Here is an 18447-nt window from a genome sequence, read left to right on the forward strand (position 1 = left end):
GACCTAATTTAGATCAGATGGAGTTAGGAAAAGTTTTCCTGAGGAACTAAACTGAATGAGGAGTGAGTTAGGTGAATGGGAAGGGGAAGAGAAGAGCATTCCAGGCAGAGGAAGCAGCATGTGCAAAGGCCCTGTGGTTGGGGCTCAGAGATTGAGGAGGAGCAACGAGGCTCAGAGACAGAGGCTAATCCACACAGAGTTTTGTGGCCATGTTAAGGAGTTTGGATTTATACTAAGAGCAATGGGAAGCCTTTGAAGCCTTTTAAGAAGTAGAGAAATATAATATGATTTTGATTTTAAAATCTTTTATTTAAATCTGACTGTGTAGAGAATGGATTGAAAGGCATCTGTGAGGAGATCAGTGAGAAGGTTGTTTCAGTAATCCAGGTACTGTTACCATCAAATAGCATGTTTACACTTCCCAAGCACAGTCAGGTTTCTTCTTAGTATTCTTTACAAAGAGTGAGTTATACAGACATAATTTTTGGCCTCTCGGAGCCTATCATGTAAAAAATCAGCAGTGGTAGAGTCAAATGGGATGACATGCAGACATATAAGATAGCTGGAAAATTGAGAAGTAACTCCAGCAAAGACCGAGATCAATCAGTCAATTAGTACAGAAAGAAAATATAACGAACATTCCTTGAAAATCCAATAGCTATGTTAGACATTTGACACCCCTTATTGATTTATGCCCCATAACAACTTCATGCTGATGACATGAATACACAGGCTCAGACAGGTTAAGAAAGTTAACAGAGATCACATAGCTTGTGTGGTCTGTTTGTTCCAAAGTAAAAGCTTGTTTTATTCCACCATATCACCTGCATTTCTTATAATATTCCATTTGAAGTCCCTCATGTAGTGGAAAAAGTTTTGTTTATAACCAAACTCTTAAATTCTAGTTGATCACTGTAATGTATATATTTCTCTAGGCGATATAATTCTCCAAGCTAACTTCATGAAAATGGGGACTATACCAATATTCATGCATTCATCATTCAACAAAAGGTGCCTTGTCCTTCAATAACATATATGAGGGACCCCAATTACATGCAAGTTTTATAAAGTGACCAGAGATAAATAATCCATGGACTCTGCCTTAGAAGAATCTATTTATGAAACACATATTTATTGTCTTCTGAAAGAAGAATCCCCTGTTTCTGAAACTTTTCTCCTTTATGTTCCATCCACGGAGTTACTGTGATAGTTTGCATGTTAGTAAAGTGAGATCCAGACGACTCCTCACAGTTGATTGGTCCAGAGGTTGGTTCTAGACTCAAGCTGGGCCAATCAGAAACCTTCTCTGCGACTTTGGAAGTTGAACTGAGAAAGAGAAGTCAGTCTTGGTCTGGGTGCTTGAACTTCAAGATGGAAAACTTGGGGGGCTTCTGATGGACACGTTTTGTCACTTGACTGGTAAAGGAGAGGAAGCTGGTTGGTAATAAAAATAAGAACGGAGCAGACCTGCAGAGAAATGTAGGTATCAGTTTTAGGTAGTAGGCACATAAGGTTAAGCAAAGCTTTAGTTAATATCATGTTCTACAGCATCGGGTAGCACCATTTATGCTGATTTCCTATGAGTGGCATGCCTTAGAACGCAACCCCAATGAATGGGGTCCCCGGGAGTTGTGATATTAGACAGTCCTATTTTTAGTTGGAGATGGGGCTGTAGATAAAGGCCAGGACCGAATAACTCAGGTATTGAATATAATTGAATGGCACGCGTACTGTCACTTCACCCCTCTAAAACCCAATGCAGACATCACTAATGATCGTGGTTCGCCTTCCTGCTGGCTCCCAACATGTCCTACTCAGCACAGCACTCCAGTCACCATTAAGCAGCATGTGCCTTGCCTATATACTTCCTGATCCAACAGCTGTAGCATGTCATTCATAAATGGCTTTGTCTCAGCAGCAGATGTTTCTCCCTCTAGCTAGAACAAACACTGGGGATTATATCCAAATTAAGGAAATCTTTTGCTTTTTGTCTGAGGACTAAGAAAATTGGAACCAATGTTCAATCACTTAGTGATACCATGATATCAGTTAATTAACTCGTTTTAATACCTGAAAAATAAGGATTGAATCTTACATACACCAAGTAGACCCTGGTTTGTATTGGGTTGGCCAAAAGGTTGATTTGGGTTTTTCTGTAACATCTTATGGAAAAATCCGAACGAACTTTCTGGCCAACCCAATGGATACTTGATTGAATGACAGTGAATTGTACCTTAACATGTGAAATACTTAGGGTAGGGTTAGCTGTCCATCTTAAGAAAACTACCTTCAAGTCCTGAAAAAGGCAAGCAAGTTAGTCAATTAGGAACTCTGTGGGACTTCTGCCTGAGGACAAACTAATCACTGGGATCCTTAAATTTGGAACTGTAATTATTGAGAAAGAAAAAAAAAAATCAGTGTTTTCAAATAAAAAAATCTAAAATTGAAGATCATAAAAACAATAAAGGAAACTTTAGAAAATTTTAAATTTTAATTTTGGAGCTGGGAAAACCTTTCTAAGTATGACTTGAGCACTAAAAACTATGAATGAAAAGATTAATAAACTCAATTATAGAAAAAGGAAATAACTTTTTTCTTCATAATAAAAACCATCATAAAGTCAAAAGACAAACTGCAAGAAAATATTTGATATTTCTGTGACAAATAAAAGGCTTATATCCCTATGATAAAAAGAGCTCCCACAAATCAAAAAGAAAAAAACCCCATCAAATTGGGCAAAGGAAATATAGAAATAGAAAACTGGCTCTTAAAACATATGAAAAGATGCTCAACCTCATTTACATGAAAAGAAATGCAAATATATGATATCATTTTTTTTAACCTATGAGATTTGCAAAGATATAAATGTCTGATTACAAACACATAGGGAAGATGGGCGGAGGGGAACAAACGTTCTCCTACATCACCAGAGGAAGTGTAATTGGTGTTCTAAGGAAGGCAATCTATCAAAATTATAAATACGTACCCTTTGACCTAAAATTTCACTTTTAGACATTTATCTATAAATAGGTTTGAACATATGTAAAATGGTTTATGCAATGTTGTTAAACGTTAATCCATCGTAGCATCATTTATAATTACAAAAGATCAGAAACCACCTAAATCAGTAGGGAAATGGTTAGGTAACTTATGGTACATTTATTTATACAATAGAATATTACACAGTCATAAAAGAGAATAAGGGAGTTCTTTAGGTACTGACAGGAAATTATTGCCAAAATATACTTAACGAAAAAGCAAGGTGCAAAACACTATAGTATGCTAGTATTTATATAAACAAAGGCGGAAATATCTAGGCATTTGCTTATAAATGCATACACTATATCTGTAAGGATGCCCAAAAATTTAGTAATATTAGTTGGTTGTTAAAAGGGGAACTGGTGGGGGAGGGGAAAATAACCATAGTACATCTTTTTTGTCTTTTGGATATTGAACAATACAAACAAATTTATTTGAAAATAAATAAGTAAATTAAAAAAGATAAAATACACTGACTTTTAACTCAGACATCAAATAGAAGAAAAGCTTAATTTAGAGGTACTTCTGGAATCTTGATTCAATTTTTGGATAAACAAAAGGAGGCATTGTGTTATTCAGCAGCATTGTCCATTTACAGCATTCATGACCCTAAGCGTTGACATGATTGGAAAACCTTAAGTATAAATAGTCAGGAAAGGCGGTTATAAGTTCATGGATGCTATTTGATAATTTTTATCTTTAAGGAAAACAAGAAGTATTGGGACACATCTCCGATCTTAGAAGGTGATGCCACAGAATAATGAAAGCTGGTCCATTGTAAATTCCCTTGATGCCACTGGCAGTCAGATGTGAGCCGGAATTCTGTCCTTCGGTCACTTTCTCTGGTAACTTGCAGAGCCACACACTGTAACGGCTGCACACGTTACCCACAATGGCTCTAATTTCCACCTAAGGCTGATAAATTTTCTGCCTAAATGTCCACATTGAAGTGAATTGAATTTGGGACTCAACTTGATTGGATCTAGGCTATTTGAACCTAAGGAGGATTTTACTCTCTGCATAGCTCTCAAATTTTTGCTTCTAATATGTTCTCCTATTCCATAGAACTTGGAGATATCTTAGTCAGATGATTTGGCTCAATCAATATTATGCAACTAATAGATATCTGCTGAGCATCAACTATGTCAAGGGATTGTGGAGAATGAGTAAGACATGGCTACTATGACTCCAGGAAGGCCACAGAGTCTTCTGGAAGACTCATAGGAAGGTCAAGAGGGTGTCCTGGGAAACATTAGCTAAATGCTCAGCTGGAAAATGTGTTCAGTCTTAGAAAGCTGGACTGTGGAATTCAGTAGGTGAGTCACATACCATTCAATTTGTATTTCATGTATCCGGCCTTTACACAACTGTCTCATAGTGAAAGAGATGAAAACATAGATAATTTATGCTTATTCTCTTTAAACATACAAGTAACATAAATGATGAAGGAAAAAGGAAATGTAAGCGTGAACTCTGGGTCCTCTGGTGCTTGTGGTTCATCAGTGTGGGGAAGTAGCACCACCTTGAGGCTGATGAGATGCTGTATTTCTGTGCGTCCCAGGCTTCTTTCTGTAGCTTGACGGGCTGGTATAAGAGGCAACTGCATTTTAGTACACAGAACATTTTAATGCTGGGGTTTTCACCTATTCTGTCAGTGATGTTGGGCTGAGGTGGAGAGGTGGGGGGGGGGGCAAAAATCCATGGCAGGGATACGGACAAAAGAAGCCTTCTTTTAGAGCACTCGTTTCTAAAATGTTCTGAGCTCATTTAATTTGTTTTTTAATTGGGCTTACCTTCCCATTCCTAATCACTTTGGTGCTCTTTTGTACTCCTTTTGTCTATAAGGTTAAGTTATTCGTAAATCGAAAGGGAAAATAACGTATTTAAAAATTGGTCCTAGATTTCGGGTTATTTGTTCAACTGCTGGCCAAAGCAATCTATGGAAATAAAAATCAGCATTTTTGCAGTTTAGAAATAAGCAATTCAAATATTTTGGGGAATTGTGGGAGGGCATTACTTAATCTGCCTGAGAACCACATATTTAATTAGTAGAAATGATTCTGAGTACCTGAGCATGAGTGTAAGATAAACTAATTGGAAAAATGAGGCAGGAGGGTAGAGAGAGGAAAGAGAGGGAAGGAAGGCAGTAGATGCAGGGACTGAAGAAAGAGAAAAATAAAATAGAGAAGAAAAGAATTAGGGAAAGGAAAGGATACAAGGCAAATGAAAACAAGAAGTGGGAAGGGTGGAGAAGACAACAGCAGGTTAGAATTTATCCAAACCCAACCCAAGGCTGGCCAACATGTAATGGCGCCATGCACGAGGAACACAGTCAAATATTTGCTATTGGGTTGGTGCCTGGTGAATGGTGGGTTGGTTCCTTATCCATGCAGTCTGTGATTTTGACCCTGATTTCCTCACACCCAGAGTTATCTCAGGAATTTCCCATTTCCCAGGATTTCTCCTCAAAACTAATCTTCAGCTGGCTTTGAAACTGGAATGTGAGGGCACTCCAGAAGCGTGGACAGAAATAAGCTTCCAATTTGGGGTACCTCCAAAATGGAACACCAGGCAATTATATTGAAGGTGGCCAAAGTGATTCCTAGGATCAATTAAGCAGATAATTTTTAGTTTATGACCAATAAACTCTTTAACTTGGCTAATGAAATGAGAGATTGCAGCTCTGGTTCTTGCTAAATGGAATTATGACAAAAACTAATGAAAACAGAACTTCATTAGTTAAAAGACATCATCTATGAAAACATGGAAAAGAGGAACCTATTAAAAATACTGGGTAAAGCGCAAGACACAAGAGAAACTGCATGCTTTGAGAAACCCAACCCTCAGTCACTTTCTTGTAGTGGAGTTATGTATGTTTTGGGAATTGGCCTCTACCTTACACTTTAGTAACCATCAAAAGGCAAGTAAAACTCACGATATAAAAATAGCAACGCTACGCTTTGTGTGCTACTGAGTATGCCTCTAGCGTAGCAGCACTTCTCCAAATCTTTCTTTTGACTTCTCTGCTTGTCAACTTTTGCTTCATTTAAGGGCTCCGGAGTGGATTTTACCTCTCAAGAGTAACGCTCAAGCATCAAGATTAGAGATTCCTAGAGAAAGCCCAATGCTCATCTGTCCTGGAAACACCTGTGTTCCCCAAGCACCAGAGTTGAGAGACAAGTGTGGTACAACCTTGGAGTCAGGCAGATGTGAGTTGGAATTCATTTCCTGCAAACTGTGTGTCTTATGCATATTCTCTAAGCTTCAGTTCTGAAGATAAAGTATGATAAGACTGACACATAGTTAAGTACTCAATAAAGGGTGGCTTTCGTGTTTTAGTCCACCTACTCTCACTCAGAATCTTGCTTCGGAAATTAAAAGCCATTATTACTACCACACGCTGGGGGTACTACGCCTTTGGTTTCCTGCTATTTGTGTTATATCTATTTGTGTTATATCTCATAAGCTTGGGTAACTCTGGGCCACATGGACCTATGCAGGACTCCTGATATTGTTTCAGTGTTTCAGACTACTTTTAAATGAACACTAAACATAACTGATGTTTTAAGAAATGATCAAAAATACTTAAAGGATAAAATTATTCATATCCATTTTTTATAAGTGAAGCTCTTTATTACTTTCTTTCTTATAAAATTTAAATTTCCCATTCTTTTACTACTGTAAAAGGGGTGAAACTCAGTGACCATCAATGTCTATTTCAGCTAAAAATTTTTGTCAAAAAGCTCATGACTTTCTTGAATGTCCCTTGGAGATACTTTACCACAACCTAATCCTCTTAATAAATATCACTGTCTATAACTTTGTTAAAAACATTAAAACCATAAGGACAGTGACAATTAAACCTACTTCGGGGCTTCCCTGGTGGCGCAGTGGTTGAGAGTCCGCCTGCCGATGCAGGGGACGCAGGTTCGTGCCCCGGTCCGGGAAGATCCCACATGCCGCGGAGCTGCTGGGCCCATGAGCCATGGCCGCTGAGCCTGCGCGTCCGGAGCCTGTGCTCGGCGACGGGAGAGGCCACAACAGTGAGAGGCCCGCGTACTGCTAAAAAAAAAAACCCCAAAACCTACTTCGACTTTCTCTTCTTTCTACTCTGTCCATTTCAGTTGGACCTGCCCCTTCTGCCTGTGCACGACCTAGTTGACTGATCTGTCTCAGTTTATTCTAGTCCACCCTGATCTCACTACTGCCTCAACACTGATTAACTGCACTTACAAATACTAATTACTTCGCAATTAGGCTGAAAGCAACTTGTGAGCAAGATCAGTTACTTTTCCACTATGTCCTTTGTGATCATGGGGAACACAGTTCATGCTTAAAAAATATTCAGTTAATTTGTCCCATCTACAGATGAATTTCACCTGTGTGTTGATGGAATGCTGTAACACATCATCATACTTACTATCAAGTATGACATTGGATAACAGTTACCTAAACGGTACTGTTATTGAATGACCAACAAAGGGTACGTGTGCCATTTTTTCCCCTTTAAAAGTGGCAAAAACAAAACACACAGCAGTAGTTAAAAACAAACCACTGAGTTTCAAGTAGAAAGGAATGGGTGTCCAGAGTGTCCCTTAGCATTTACATCTGTTTTCCACAATTCATGCTGACTATACCCCCTCTCTCCACCACGACGGTGCGGTGTCACAGTTAGTATCACCTGGGCTGACATTTAGCCGAGATGCATCAGTTGAGCCACTTGTTTCCAGCTGGTGTCCGTTCTGACTCAGCCCCTGTGCTGTTCTGTTACATATTTTAATTATCTCCGTTGAGTAAAGCTGTTGGCAAATTTCGAATACACCCATTCCTGTGACTATAAAATATGGAATTCCGGAATTTTCCCCAACACTATAGTCATGAAAGTCATGTTAAGACGAATTTTATGAAAAAGTACTGCAATATCACTTCTGTTTTCATTTGAAAGTTTGTATGTGGTTATGTTATACCTATCTGACCACCTCTAATACCTATAGCTTAGCTTTTCTTACTCATAGCCCTCTGAATTGTCTGCAAGTTTCTAAAGCTTTAAAGTGGGAATCTAGCCAGGTGCAGTGGGAAGGCAAGCAGAGGTTGCCTTGAGTAGGTAAGGACAGTAGATGTGAGGTGTAAGAAAGAGTTCAGAAGCTGGGAATAAACGACTGCAGCTGCGGGACTCATCTGCACAGTCTAGTCTACGTCTCTGAGCAGTGACACTACAGGTGTTCAGCGGACATCCAGAGGGCTACGGAATCACTGCAGAGGCTTCATTATTAATATTTATTAATGACTCTTTCCTCTTCTCTACTACCTTATGTTTGAATAAAGTAGTTTTATAAACCTTCTACACAAAATTAGTTGTCAAAGAGTATAATAACCTGGTGGTAAAACAGGAACTCTTTCCTCTTCATTAACTATGCATTCATAAGTATTAAAGTAAGAGAAAAATAAATTATTCAACACTGACATTTTATTTTCTGAAGTTTATCATTTTTACAAAACAGAACAAAAAGCAGGTATCAAAAACAGCAAAGAGTTTACAGAATTTCTGCACCAGTTTCCACACAAGTCAGTGATTATGACACTGGTGTCTAATGTAAATACTAGATACAGTCTGATTTCCCTCATGGTCATAAGCATTCAGGTGATTTGTTTTAGAGCTACCGAATAATTATTTTTACATAAGCACCGGTCATTTTTTGAGAACCAATTTGGTCTGTCCAACAAAGTGAATACTTTTTGATGTGTGGCATTTTCTTTTTTTAAAAAAAACACTGAGCTAAAATACAGAATGTGTATGTGTTTGGATCCTAACCAAATCTTTTGAGATCCCAATAATTACTCTGAAAAACACTGAAGACATTTATAGGCCATATTAAATACTAGTTATATACCTCATAATGTCGAAGGCAGCTACTATAATTCTAAAGAAAATAGCATTTCATTCAGAGGCTGCCCAGAGTTTCAACTACATCATAGTTTCCATATCCTTCCTGATTTGGAGTAGTTTCCCCAAATAGGGCCATATTATTAGAAAAAAAATTTTATGCTCATGCCAAACAGGGTCTGGCATTTTACAGATACAGTTGTGTAGAGCAAGATTCCTTGCTCTGTACCCTGGGTGACCACAAAGAAATCAAGAGGCCACGATTACTGGATGCTGAGAGGAAGAAGCGTACTTAAACTCACATAATCTGGCGGCAAGCAGAAACAGAGTTGGAACTTGGTTGTGGTGTTCAGCCACCACTTGTTCCAGAAACACATTTCGTTTAAATAAGGGAAGTATAGTCCAGTTTTGCAATGTTAATAGCTGCCAGTCTCTCAAAAATTTTTTATAAAGATCATTTCCTGGCTAGCAATGAGTTAGGAAACCGGCCTCAAATTCTGATTAAATTTCTCACTATTAGTCAAAAACAAAACCAAAAAACCGCTCCCAAAAACCAAACAACAAAAAAACCCCCCACACCAGCCAATAGGGGTTAACAATTGCACAATTAAACTTGAATGTAAATTACGCTATGTACAGACTGGTATACACATCACTGAAATCATTTTGAGAGAATGAGACATTCCTGTTGAAACATTTCTTCTACTTTATCCCAATTTCATTAAAGAAAAACTGATATGTAATTTTCTTCTTTATAGATATGAAAAGGAAACAAGAAGGCAAAGCTGAGAGAAACAGATGCTACCCAAAGGGCAGCGGTGGCATTTGGTTGTTTTGGTCTTTGTACCAGCAACTCCCACCCCATGGGAGATATCCGTTCCCGCCGGCCTACACGGTTTTCCTTGCAGTCAAGACTCGAACGATGGATCCCACTCCTCCAGCAGCAAGTGCCTAAACACAAACCAAAGTGTCAATGTTGGCAGAATCATAAAGACTCAATTCTCACACCAAGCAAAACATTTTTCTTTCTTCTTTTTTTTTTAACATCTTTATTGGAGTATAATTGCTTTACAATGGTTAGTTTCTGCTGTATAACAAAGTGAATCAGCTATACGTATACATATATCCCCATATCTCCTCCCTCTTGCATCTCCCTCCCACCCTCCCTACCCCACCCCTCTAGGTGGTCACAAAGCACCGAGCTGATCTCCCTGTGCTATGCGGCTGCTTCCCACTATCTATCTATTTTATGTTTGGTAGCGTATATATGTCCATGCCACTCTCTCACTTTGTCCCAGCTTCCCCTTCCCCTTCCCTGTGTCCTCAAGTCCATTCTCTATGTCTGCGTCTTTATTCCTGTCCTGCCCCTAGGTTCTTCAGAACCTTCTTTTTTTTTTTTAGATTCCATATATATGTGTTAGCATACGGTATTTGTTTTTCTCTTTCTGACTTACTTCACTCTGTATGACAGTCTCTAGGTCCATCCACCTTGCTACAAATAACTCAATTTCGTTTCCTTTTATGGCTGAGTAATATTCCATTGTACACATGTGCCACATCATATTTATCCATTCATCTGATGATGGACCCTTAGGTTGCTTCCAAAAACATTTTTCTTAAAGGAAGAATGTGTGCAGCAATTGATTTTGGATTCACTAATTTTCACAAGTATTTCTTGAGCACCTACTATGGGCCAGTCACTGTTCTTAGCAATGGGGATACAGTAATTAAAAAAGAAAAAAACCTTAAGAGTTCCTGCCCTCAGGTGCTTACATTCTAGTGAGATCCTAGTTTACATTCTAGTGTGTTGTTTTCAAATAATAATATGTTCTTAAAGATCTGTAGCATGATGTTTTTGCCGCAAACAGGTGCTCAAATATAAATTTAGGACATTCATTCTGCTCTCAGCAGTGTCAGGAAGAAATTCAAACTGGGATCAACCATTTTAAGTTCCGTTTAGACTAGTCAGTTTGTCAGATTTTTCTTTCTGCAAGTTAAGAAAATACTATTTAATAGCTAAGAACTTAGGAACTTTGACTTCGCCTTGGAAAATTGGAAGTCATGACTAAGAATTAGGAATCTGAAGCCCTCGTTTACTTGTGGTCGGAAACACTTACTGAATACCTTTGTGTACTGGGTACTGTGCTAGATGCTGGGGGTACAAAAGTGAACAAATACAGCATTCGAGTCTACTGAGAAGAGACAGACAATATAAACAAATCATTTAAATACAATATAATACATGAAATGACAGAGCTATGCTTTGGGTGCTATAAAAGCACAAGGAGGGGCATATACCCAACCTGAGGGCATAGAGGAATGTGAAATGGTGAGGGAAGGCTTCCTGGAGAAAACGATACATTAAATGGATAAGTAGGTGACAGACTGACATAAAGGGTAAAGAGGCACTGGGGCAGAGAGAAGATCATGAGCAAAGGCATAGAGGTGTGAAACATTATGGTGTGTTCAGGGAAAACACATTATTACGCTTACTGCTGGAGCATAAGGGGAAGAACAACATGGAAGATGAGGCTCGACCTGGGAACTTGGAGTTGATTCTGCAGGTGATTCACAAGGGTAGATTTGGAAGTTAGAGACGGCAACTGGGTGGAGAACAGATTTGAGGGAGGCAAAACTGGTAGCCAAGAGACCAGTTTAGGAAACTATAGCAACAAAATGTTAGAGATGGTTGAGTGGATGATCTGAGAAGTATGTAGGAGGTAAGACTGTCAAAAACTGGTGACTGTTAGGAAGAAATGAAGACTTAACACACACCTCAGTTTTCCAGTCTACAAAAGGGAAATAGCAAGCATTCCGTCCTAGCATTTTTATGAGGATTAAATGAGTTAATATTTATAAAGTGCTTAGAATACAGTAACTGCTCAGTCAATGTTTGCTATAATCCTGAAACTATACTGAAACTAGGCTGATAGGTTTTAATGCTGGCTCTTCATCTGTAAATTGAGGATGATAAAGATATTTATATATTTCATAGGGCTGTTGTAAGGATCACATGAAACATAAACCAAAAGTACAGCAGCTGGTGAATAAAAAGTATTCCATGAATAGGATGACTATATCAATTATTCTCCAAACTGATACGCTGTAGAGTAAAAGGGAACTATTCATAATTATGTTGGGACAACAGGCATAAACTGGGGCTGTCTTGGGAAAACTGGGAGGTATGATAATCCTATCCATAAATGTTAGCTCTTTATATTTGACAGTGTATGAGGAATAAAGTAACTTGATCCAGGTAAAACAGCAAGTTTTGCTACCTATTCATAGCTTACACGTGTGTTTTTACTCAGATACCAAGATAACAGCTTCTGAAAAACTGAGTTTTGGTAACCGTAAGATGTTAGCGAATATACACCTTACCTGTGGTTGGTTCTATTTGAATGTTACACTGCTTATATCTATACCAATATAATATAAGACTTGGGTATTAAAGATTACCTTACCAACTTTTTACCTGAAGCTAAAAATTCCCCTTAGCCATTATTTTTTGGGGGGCGTGGGGCAGATAGTATACTAGCATCTGCTTACACTGCAAAACAAAATGCATGAAAAGAGAAAAAAAATGTAAGAATTCTTGATCCCACCTCTGATTTCATTTTTTTAAACTGTGGTAAAATATAACATAAAATTTGCCACATTAGCCATCTTTAAATGTAAAATTCAGTGGCATTAATTACATTCAAAATATTGTACAGCCATCACTGCTATCTATTTACAATACTTTTTCAGCTCTCCAAATAGAAACTCTGTACCCATTAAGCAATAACTCTCTATTCTCCCTTCTCCCCAGCCCCTGGTAATCTCTAATCTACTTCTGGTCTCTATGAATTTGTCTATTCTAGATATTTCATATAAGTGGAATCACACAGTATTTGTCCTTTTGTGTCTGGCATATTTTACTTTGCATGTTTTCATGGTTCATGCATGCTGTAACATATATCAGAACTTCCTTTTTTTGGTCAAATAATATTCCATTGTATGTATGTGTCACATTTTGTTTATCTGTTCATCTGTTGATGGGCACTTGGGTTGTTTCCACCTTTTGGCCATTGTTAAAGAACTCTTGATTTTATTTTTTTCTTTTCAAAGTTTTGATTTAGTTCAAAGTTCAAGATTGTGTTTAATAATCATTACTGAATAAACTTAAGTGTTGCATATCAGCGTCTCTTAAGACCAAGGCTAGTAAGCGTAACTCTGAACTTTCATTTTCATGCATTTATTTGTAATAGCAAAGATGTATAACCAAAAAGTCAAAATAGTTATTTAGGTGAGAGGCTGTCATTGTTATTCTCTATTACAAAGGAATCAGTCATATAAGTGTATAATTCATAACTTACCTTTTCATGCCACTGCAATAACATAGCACTGCTATTGTCAGAGGGGCTCTCAAAGCCTTTATAAATATACTTCATTAGGAGATCCACACCATTCTTGTCCAGGGATTGAACTGCCTTTTCAATATCATTAGCTTTAAAAGAGATGAGCACCTTCAAGACAATGCTGCCTGCTCGATCCTGAGGGTAAATAAGTAACATCATTTAGACTCATTTTTGCGTGTGGGGTTACAGTTTTAGAAAGGCCACACTGAGAATGTGACATTTGAGTAAAGACCTGAAGGAAAGAGGAAACTTGTGGCGTACTTGAGGAAAGTATTTCAGACAGAGAAAAGGATAACTGCTGTTAGTGTGTGTTCAGTGTGTTCAAGGAAGAGCAAGAAGACCCAAGGTGGCTGGAGCAGAGTGGAGGACAGGAAGTCAGATAGGTAGTGGGAAGACAGAGCACGTAAGCCCTGCAGGCCCTTGTGAGGACTTTGGCTTCCTGTCGGAGAGATGAGAAGATGCTGGGAGGTTCTGAGAAGAACAGGGATATAATCTGACTTACACTTTAACAGGACCAGTTGGCTGCCATGTTGAGAATAAGCCGGGGGCAGTGGGGTTGGAGGAGGGCGGGGAGAGCAGGAGACAAGGCAGACGCAGAAGCAGGGAGACCAGTTTGGAAGTTACTGCAATAAGACAGGCCGGTTTTGGCTAGCATGGTAGCAGTGGAGGTGGTCAGAAGTGGACAGATTCTTGATATATTTGAGGGTAGAGCCGAAAGGATTTGCTTACAGACAGATGTGGTAAGTTATCAATTTATTAAATCAATACATTTCACTTCTTGATCTTAAAAAAAATACAAAACAAAAAAGGAGGAAACTAAATTGCAGTTCAACCATCCTTCAGAAATGTTATTAATAAACAAAAATTTAAGTTTTTAAAACTTATTTTGTTTCATATCTATAGTCACTTGACTATAGATATGATATAGTGATCTTCATTCATAATGATCTTTTTTCTTTGATAAAAGGCTGCTCCAACAGCAAAGTTATTTTTTTACCCTTCAAGCCAAGCACAGGGAACACTTCATTTCCCCTTTCAACGTTTCTCTTTCTATTCAACACAAAGTGATACCTTCAGCATTCCAACTGGTCAGATTTTACAGTATGTTTCTACCACCTATTGTTATCTTCAGCTTAAAGACTATGCAATTAGCCTATTTAGAAAAATATCCTTGCACCCAGAGCTATACCCTCCCATCCAAAGCTATGATAAAAAACCACCCATATAAAAGCAGAAGGTGGTAAAACTGAAATTTCAATGACATTACTCACTTTTAAAAACCAAGGAAATATTTCCCCTTATAAAAGATTATGTGGCCTAGATAATTATTATGCATTTACCTAAGTTATTACTTACTAGTATTCAACTAAGAAGATTCTTGGGGCTCCTAGGATGTATGAATAGCTGTGGACAGTGGGGTCAATGCTCTGGGCTTCATTTTAAACAATAAATAAGTAAATAGGTTCCTAAGAATTACTGAAAGACTGCTACAGGGAATATAATTATACAACTTTTCTGAAGGGCAATTTGGCAATACCGTATATACCAAAGCCTTAAAAAAATGTGCCGTCTAAAATGCAGGCATTCACTTCTAGAAACTTATTCAAAGAATTTACCAAAAATTGTTCATTTCAGTACTGTTTATGACAGAAAAAAAGGTCAATTATCTAAATATATGACAAAAGATTATATATAACTAAACTGCAGCATTATCTATATGCAGCCATTAAAAAAGATACTGCAGAAACAAACTTATTTCCAAGTAAAGACGTTCATGTATGCTGCTATACAGTTGAAAATGGTTATAAAATTCCATTTTCATTAAAAAAAAAAAAACACTCATAGAAAAACTCTATAAGCATATAGCAACACCAAAAAGTAATCATTATCTATGGGTCAGCGGTGGGATTATGGATGATTACTTTTTTATTCCCCCACATTTCTGAGTTTTCTATAATATTGAACAGAATTAAATATTAGAATTTAATTCTATGAAAATGGTAGAATTAAAAAAAATCTTTAAAAAGCAAGTAGAAACTCTTTATTTTGTGAAAGTTTTATTCTTCAAGGCTTTGCTTAAATTCAACCTGAATTTAAGCAAATTTAAAAACACACAGATCTCTCCAATGTTTGAACTTAGTGTGTCTACCATGCAGGATTATCACAACTCAATGTTAGAGTGCTATTTTTTCATATATAAATTTTCTACCTATCAAACTACATTGTAAGCTTTTCTATGTCAAAGATAGTAAATAGTTAAAATATTTGTTGATTGTGTGACGCTTCAGAGGATTTTGGGAAGAATGCTAAGATATCAGCAGAGAACGCGTGTTATCTGTGACTCACCTTCACTGCCTGGCTCTTGGTGTTGATAGGGGGGTTTTTCAGAGCTGCCTGTAGGGCAGCTGTCATATTTCCTGTGATGGAGGTTAAGGGGATAGCAAAACAGCCAGCCTTCAGGAAAGCGCTGTAACTCCCAGGAACCACTGGTTCTTAAGAGTTGACGTTATGCATAGAAAGAAAAATTAGTATGATTGCTATGTTCAATACTGGAAAATTCAACATGTTGGTTTCAAGGATGTCCATCATAGGTAAAATACTGAAAACAAAAGAGAACACTCAATTTTTAAAAAATAAAGCAAAAACTGTTTCATCCTTTGTTCTAATTAGTAACTGAACACCTTGATAACCTTTCATTTTCCAGTTAGACACATATGCAAACATTATCCAGGTGATATTTTTTAAAATTCTAAAATATATATCAGAATTATTAGGCACCAAAATGAAATAGCCTATCCTCAACCAAAATACACCTTTTTATGTGATTCTAAGTGGAAAAATAAAGACCAAACTTTAACTAGAATTATATTCTATATTAACTGAAATGCTGGTAGAAAGTACGGGCAGATTACTCTAGCAATCTGAATGATATACATTAGCAATCTCTCAATATGGATGAAAAGAGGCATTATAGAAGATATAATTCAATGACCCTTAGGTGGCAGCTTAATTTTTCTGTTTTGGATATTTTCTCTCATATTTCAATAGATATCATTCAAACTGTCTTAGGCCACACCTATTAAATTCAGTCTCACTTTGAAAGCACCAGTGAGTTAGCAAGTATGAGAAACCGAAGGCCAATTAGACCGTCAGAACATACAGGCATTCCCCTAAAAGGAAAACCACACAGAGTTCACTTGTTCCTCCATCTGTAGTGCCTGAACAGGGCTTGTCTCTTCTTGTAACAAGAGTAGAAGAAAAAAAAAAAAGAGTAGAAGAGACAATATCTTTATATTTTAAGATGAATTGATTAAAAAGAAGATTCACTATATGGATATAGCAGTACCATTTAAGAGTCATCACATGTCACCTAAAGTAAGTTAAGTCTCACAAAACATCATTTATGCATCACCAAGAATGTTTTTACACAGAATAATCTTCACCACTTATGTTCTGAAGAAAAAGGTCTGACCAAAAAAACCCATGGTTGGTGGTAGGCTGTTATTTTCAAGGCTTAATGGATTTCTAGAGAAGCATGCCTTTTGCAGACTGGCTCATTTATAAGACCTCAAACACTTAAGTATTTAAATAATGCAAAACAGCAACAGCTGATTGGGAAAGTCATGGAAACCAAAGAAACATCTGTATGTTGATAAATGTCTAATGCTGTATTTTAGGTACTTCTAAGACCAGCTATGGCTGCTACCAAATATTTTCACTCATACATTTCCCCATTTAATTTAATAGGACATTGATGAGGAAAGAGTCTAACAAGGCTTCCTAACCTTATGAATACATCCAAGAATAATTAGAAAGGAGTGAATTCAGTAATTGAGAATCTCTAAAACTACAGCTTTGGTTATTGCAACATTTACATTTTACTAAAAGAGATCTGATGCAAATGCGTCCTCAAAGTAATGAATATTTAAATATGCAGAAACAACAACCAGGAACTGACAGCCACATTTTAACTAAATGGAAACGATTGCAGCATTACAAAATGATTCTGTTTTGTACAAATGACTCGCTTTCTATTTTATTCACTGGGGTTTATTTTAAATATTTCCAGGGATTCTCTACATGCATTCCGTGTTTTCTTTCTATTGCCCTTTGCTTAACAGGTGAAAGGCTCCCAGCTTCCTTCTGGGCAGTTTTGGTGGTTTTGTACTCACTACCTTTCCCCCGGTTAACAAATTCTGTGCAATCTATATTTTGCCAAATCCTTTCCTCTTATGAAAAAAAAAAGGCCACGGACAGACGGGCCTCAATTCTGCAAATCACCCCATCTCTCCCAGCATGAAGTAAACTATCCTAACGGGGCCAAAACAAAACTACACCACAATTAAAAGAACATCACTGAAGAAAGATGCCCGTTCCTCCCAATCAGACATGGGTGATAATGAGACGCCGGTAAATACGGTTCTGGAAGGACAACTTCAGCGCCCCACAACAGCCCGACTGTCCAGCACCAGCGCCGCGAGGGCGCGGCCTGCACCGCGGGTTCCCGGGAGGCGAGAACTCCGGGAGCAACCTGAGGAATCGGGGGCGTGGACGGCGCGCCAGGAAGGTCAACTTTCCGAGGGCGGGACCCTGGGGTCTCGGGGCGACTCGGTAGAAATGGGAGAGCCCCCTGCCCTCTCAGAACCGGGGACCCAAAGAGACGGGGGTGCTAGGGGCAGCTCCGAACCCGGTGCCCGGCCGGGGCCCGCCGCCCTCACGCCCTGCCCGCAGCCGGGGCCCGTAAGAGGGGCTGGGTCGGGTGGGGTGGGGAGGCAGGCGAACAGAAGGATATTGCCGCAGGCAGGAGTCCACCTCGCCCTCGTCGGGCCCGGCCTGCCCGTCGCCCCCGTCTTCCTCGTCCACGAACTTGTTCTCGTCATACTCATCCACGTCCACCTTCCGGAACCGGGCCGACGACACCGTGTTCTTCGACATCCCGATCCAGATCGGTGGCCAAGGCCTCCTCTCGGTGCTGCTTCTACCTTAGCAAGCCCAGCCCAGCTGAACCCGCAGACTGGCGCCTTCACTTCCCTCTTCCGCTCAGAGGCGTCGCGGGCAGCCGCGGCTCGGGTGGTTCTGGGCCTGCGCGCTGGCCGAGCTCCTTCCTCCTCAGGCCCACGCTCT

The 18447-nt window shown here is 38.7% G+C and overlaps 1 protein-coding gene across 2 annotated transcripts; it reads right to left on the minus strand.

Annotated features, from left to right (window-relative positions):
- Positions 1 to 8484: 8484 nt before the first annotated feature.
- ARPC5 (actin related protein 2/3 complex subunit 5) lies at positions 8485 to 18447 on the minus strand. Of its 2 annotated transcripts, none has more exons than XM_065880538.1 (4): positions 18116 to 18447; positions 15670 to 15742; positions 13282 to 13458; positions 8485 to 9874 (listed from the first exon to the last, which is right to left on the minus strand). In XM_065880538.1, the coding sequence occupies exons 1-4, from the start codon at positions 18256 to 18258 to the stop codon at positions 9812 to 9814; spliced, it is 456 nt and encodes a 151-aa protein (XP_065736610.1). In that variant the 5' UTR covers positions 18259 to 18447; the 3' UTR covers positions 8485 to 9811. The 2 variants fall into 2 exon arrangements, with proteins under 2 accessions (XP_065736610.1, XP_065736601.1); XM_065880529.1 differs by having other exon boundaries at positions 9812 to 9874; positions 15670 to 15751; positions 18116 to 18258.

Source organism: Phocoena phocoena, chromosome 1 (assembly GCF_963924675.1).
Source record: "Phocoena phocoena chromosome 1, mPhoPho1.1, whole genome shotgun sequence".
Taxonomy (NCBI): Eukaryota; Metazoa; Chordata; class Mammalia; order Artiodactyla; family Phocoenidae; genus Phocoena; species Phocoena phocoena.